This window comes from Gossypium hirsutum, chromosome A09 (assembly GCF_007990345.1).
Source record: "Gossypium hirsutum isolate 1008001.06 chromosome A09, Gossypium_hirsutum_v2.1, whole genome shotgun sequence".
Classification (NCBI taxonomy): Eukaryota; Viridiplantae; Streptophyta; class Magnoliopsida; order Malvales; family Malvaceae; genus Gossypium; species Gossypium hirsutum.
Genome location: NC_053432.1, coordinates 57,512,587 through 57,518,274, shown reverse-complemented (window position 1 = coordinate 57,518,274; position 5,688 = coordinate 57,512,587). Strand labels below are relative to the sequence as shown.

Below are 5,688 nucleotides of genomic sequence, written 5' to 3'. Positions count from 1 at the left end.
ATAATAATAATAATAATAATAATAATAATAATAAACTTAAAAATAGAATAAAGGAACAAACGAATAAAATGGGGTGAGGGAACGTCTGTTTTTAGTTTTTGGAAATTAAAATTAAAATAAATATATATAGAAAAACAAATCAAAATAATAATATAATAATAATATTAATAAAAGGTAATATCCAATTAATAGATTAGATTTTGATATCTTATTAGATTTCGCCTAGAGTTTAAATCAAAAAAAGAAAAAAAATCTTCCTTGCATAGACAAGGATTTGAATACAAGACCAAGGGATAAGTTGACATCTTATCACTAAACCATTAAGCTCATCATTATCATTAATTGAGCGAAAATAATACTTGATTGCAAACTCAAATATAAGAATTTGGGCAAAAATTAAAAATATTCATGAAATAGGATTCAAACCTAGAATTTTACACACACAAACTCAACACTTAACCGCTAAACCAAATCAATTTAATTTAACAAAATTCACAATCTAATTTCTTCTAATCCAATTTTCAGGATGTGACACAACTAAAAATGCTAAAAATTAGGAGGAAAAAAATCTTATTTGTCATTTTCCTATTGGAAAGGGATAGGGATGACGTGGAATCACATTTTCATACAATCCCTTGCTGTGTTATTATGCACTCATCTATATCTAATATATTCTTCAACTTAATTTAACTTTAATTAAATTACTTAAAATAATTAATTTTTTAAATTATAAACAAACATCTTTTCTTCTTTTACAAATTTTAATCATTTTGTTTTTTTCCCATAAGTTAATATTTTTATTTTTGTGCAACCAATTTTTGAAAAAAGTTAGTAATTTTTGTGAAATTTTTTCATGTCATTGACACATAATTTTGGTAATTATTTTACCCTAAACCTTGAACCTTGAATCTCAAACCTTGAGGTTCAGGATTTGGGTTTAGGATTTAAGGTTCAGGACTTGGGTTTTGAGTTCGGAATTTAAGATTTAAGTTTAAGGTTTAAGGTTCAAGGTTATGAGTCTAGAATTTAGGGTTTAAGAGCTTGTGGTTTTAGTTTTTTAAGTTTAAGGCTCGAGATTTTAGATTTAGAATTCAAAGTTTTGAATTTAAGTTTCAAAGTAAAAAAATTATAAAATTATGTGTCAATGACATAAAAAATTATTAAAAAATTATTAAATAATTTAAAAACTATAAATAATATAAAAGAAAATATTTATAAAATAATTTCTCTATTAATAAGTGTATAATAATAATTTTATCAATTAAATAATAAATTTATTATAATAACTCATTGTCTGTCATCACATAGGAATTGACGGACTGTGAGCATAGTGACGTCTGCCCATAAAGATATAACATATAAAAATGTAAATGACAATTACCCTTTATTATACGCTATTATTTGATAATTTTTAATGGTAAATTTAATAATTGCGTTGGTTTAATTAACTTGTAATATTAAATATTTAATAATATAAATATATAATAAATTTAAATATTTTAATGTTTATATAATGTTGACCCACTGCTATCCCTCGTCCAAAATTGATACATTGTTTATATTATATGTATTTAAAAATGATAATTATAAACTCTCGAATATGAATTATAAAATAATATAAAAAATAATTACCCACAATATAAATATTTCTCCTAAATAAATTATGCATAAATCTTTCCAAATTATAAAAATTATTTCATTTATTAATAAACAACATGCTTCAATGCCAGTATCGTACATAAGTATTCGAAAACAAAATAGTGAATAAATTATACAGGCTAAAAGTATAGAGAAACAATGAGCAGAGGCCGCCAGGAATTTACATGGTAATTTAATTCACCCCTCCAACTTCCAAATATTGTTAAAAGGGATAAATTAACAGGAATTTTTTTTTAAAAAAGAAAGAAATTTGAATGCAGTACAAATACAAAAATATAAATTTAATAATAATTAAATAGAATTCTCCAGCAACATCTCTACATCCACAAGAATCTTTTGAGCTTTGCCTCAGTTTCTAAACCTGCAACCTGATCTGCCATGCTGCACAAGTAAATAAATTTTAGTTAGTACCCAAACCTGCTAAGGGCTAATTTAAATACAAATCAAAAGTATAGGAGCTTATTTGGTTATAACAAAAGTATAGGGACTTATTTAACAAAAATAAACTTGTTCAAGGACTAGTTTAATATTTTGTATCTTTCACAATACTACCCACTTTAAGAAACAAGAACAACATATTGAAATGGCAATTAGTAATAGTACATACAAGGGAGATCCGGTATTGGAAATGCTTGAAGATGGATTCCCAAATAACTCAAGTGATAATAGACCTCCTTCCATTGCACCTCCTACTCTCATTTCCGACCCTCCGGATTTTGTCGATGTACCTCGGGATTCCATTCCTGCATATATATATTAAACCGACAAAACAAACATTAATCTCATATTCTCGTTTCTCTCAAACTATTAATCAAATTCTAAATTCAAACTGAATTCTTAAACTCAGAATAGTCCTTCCATCAATCTAACTGTCAGCTTGACATTAAATGCTTGCCAACTTAGATTTGACGTGACTGGAAGATACTTTTAAGCTTGAGAATTCAATTTAGAAATTGACCTGTAGTTTAGGGATGTAGAGTGCAATTAACCCGTACCATGATAGATGATGACAATTAACAAGATGATAATTAAGACCATGGCCAAAATGGTGGTGTTAGAAGAAATGCCCTTAGTAGCTTTCATCTTCTTCAAGGCTTTCATCCTCTCAATCCTTGCACGTTTCAATCTAGCAAGCTCAGCTAACTCCTTAATTAACCTACGGTCAGCAGCATCCAATGTTGGTGCCCTTGGTGGTCTTGGTGGCTTTGGGGCCTTCTTATTACGTTTCTCTTTCCTTACTTTATTATTATTGTTAATTTTATTTTCATTGTTGCTCTCTTTACCAATAACACCCTTGTTATCCTGGCCTTCCTTATTCACTGCTTCCGTACAACCGGAATCCGAAGCATCACCGGATAATGACACTCTCTCGTCCGAGGAAACATTGTCTGAGAAGCTGAACTTTGAAAGCAACATTTGTGCCTTGTTTTTAAGGCTTGAAAATGGGTTCTTGATTTGATCTTCTTCTTCACTAATGGTTAAACCTTTTTCAAGGTCAAGTTCTGTGTTTTTTTCCCTTGTTGCCATACAATCCATTGAAATCCCACCACTCAATAAAATTTCAACCCGTTTTTTTCCCTTTGTTTAAACAAGTTTTGCCAATGATTCAATGAGCCAAAATTTAGGGTTTTCTTCAACAAAAACCCATCAATTGTCAAACCCTCCCTGCATGCATTAAACAAAAAACTCAATAAGATTTAAAAAACCCTAAAAACCATTGAAACCCTAAAAAGATTCGTTGAGATAAAAGTTAAAAAAAAATACCTTGGAAAGAATGTAGGAGGAAGAGGAGGAGAGAAGAGAAGAGACAGTGTTCAAAGATGTAAGAAACTTCTTCCTTTGTATGTTTTTTTTTTTGCGTCTGTGTGTGTTTTCTTAATGATGTCTTTGGCTATGGTTTTAGGTTTCAAATATAAAGGGGGTAAATTGAAAAGCAACAGAAAGAACCATTGCTGACCTTAATTGGTGGCCTCCCCCTTTGTTTTCCTCTAATTTCTCACTTGTAACCATCAATGGCAATTGTCAATGCTTTCTTTTTTCTATTTTTGTCTCTTTTTTTAAAAGTCATTTTAATTAATTTCAAATATTCGAGATTGTTGTACGACCGTTTTTGCATGAAAAATGAAATTGTTTAACAACTCCAGACAAAATATACTCTTAAATGTAATATATGTTTCAAAATATTTAACAACGTAACGGTAAAAATGTAATTATAAAAAATAGATATACAACGTTAAGTTTTCTAACACACATACTAATTTAGACAAACAACTAAAGTGCAACAACTCTTTCAACTCCGGTCATTGATTAACAACTCAAAGTATGTTGTTGTTTACGAATTTGACTTAATTTGTTTTTTTATTCAGATATTTTAATTATCCATTATTTACGGATTCGAATATTTATTACCAATATTTATTTTACTTTTGTGGATAAAAAATTAATATTCAAATATATAAAACCATTATCCACGTCCTTTTTAAAATTTTTATTTTATTTTATTGGAATTATGTTGGAATTTCGATATTAAAAAAGAAAGAATTGTAGAGAAAAAAATGAGAAATTTAGCAACAAAATTGTCTGTTAAAGTTTTTTTATTTTTATTTTTCACTCATCTATTAGGAACAATGTAACTGGGGTATTTATAATAAGAAAAAAATATAATAAGAAAAAAACTCTTAAATATGAAAAGAAATAACAAATATTTTTACACTAATAAATGTCAAATATAAATGCTAAATATATTATACTAACAAATACTAAATCTCCTAGAAAGAAAATATATTTTGTTTAACTTTACTTGCAAGCAATCTCTTTAAATACTGTTCATATTTTATAGTTCACAAAAGTTGAAGTGTTTGCCAACTTTGCATGAACGGTCATCTCGCAACACTCCTCTTTGGCCTTCATGCTGCGAACACCAATTTTATCCCTAACCTTTTCAAACCTCGACTTTCCAAGTAGTTTGGTCAAGATGTCTGCAAGTTGATCCTCAGTATTTCAATGGACCAGAGTCACTTCTTTGCTCTATTCGACTTCTCTCACAAAGTAAAACTTAATTTTAAAATGCTTTGTTTTTCCATGAAAGACTGGGTTCTTCGTGATTGCTATGGCAGACTGATTGTTGCAAAAATTTGAGTTGCTTCAACCTGTACATGATTCAAATCAAACATAAATTTTCTCAACCAAATTGCTTGATTAACTACTACTGCTGCAGCTACATACTTAGCTTCAGCAGTGAATTAACCAACTATTGATTGCTTCTTCGAACTCCAAGAGAATACTTCAGATCCAAATGAAAAGAAATATCTAGAGGTACTTCGCATATCATCCTCTAATCCAGCCCAGTCACTGTCAGTGTACCCAATAAGTTTTAAGGAGTTTGCCATTGTAAACTAAACACCAAAATCAATTGTTCCTTTGATGTATCTCAGCACTCTCTTCACCGCTTTGAAATAAGAAGTATCACAGCAGTGCATAAATCTTGACAACAAGCCAACTGCAAACATAATATCTGGTTGTGTTGCTGTTAAGTACAACAAACAACCCACAAGGCTTTGATAGTTCTTCTCATCAACTTTCTGAAAGTTTTCACTATTGCAGAGTTTTCTCTAAGTGCAATAGGCGTGCTAATTGGTTTACACTTCGCCATGCAGAAACTCTTCAAAATCTTCAATTCGAAGTCCTGTTGACTTATGAAAATTCCTTCTTGAACTTGTTAAACTTCCATCCCAAGAAAATATCTCATTTCTCCAAGATCTGACATTTCGAACATGTTCTCCATTTGTTGTTTAAATTCATTTACTAAGACTTCGCTTTTTCCAATCACAAGTAGATAATCTACATATAGCAAAACAATTAGAGAAGTGATTTTACTAGTTTACTTCATATAGAGGGTAAGCTCGCAAGGACTCTTTTCAAATCCTAAGCTTACAAAGTGCCCATCTATCCTCGCATACCAAGCTCTTGGAGTCTGTTTCAAACAGTATAAGGCATTCTTAAGCCAATATACCTTCTCTTCTTTTCCTT

The 5,688-nt window shown here is 29.6% G+C and overlaps 1 protein-coding gene across 1 annotated transcript; it reads right to left on the bottom strand.

The window, feature by feature from the left end:
- Positions 1-1,686: 1,686 nt before the first annotated feature.
- LOC107890013 (uncharacterized) lies at positions 1,687-3,318 on the bottom strand. Its single transcript, XM_016814539.2, has 3 exons — positions 2,655-3,318; positions 2,267-2,402; positions 1,687-2,040 (listed from the first exon to the last, which is right to left on the bottom strand). The coding sequence occupies exons 1-3, from the start codon at positions 3,193-3,195 to the stop codon at positions 1,977-1,979; spliced, it is 741 nt and encodes a 246-aa protein (XP_016670028.1). The 5' UTR covers positions 3,196-3,318; the 3' UTR covers positions 1,687-1,976.
- Positions 3,319-5,688: the final 2,370 nt, after the last annotated feature.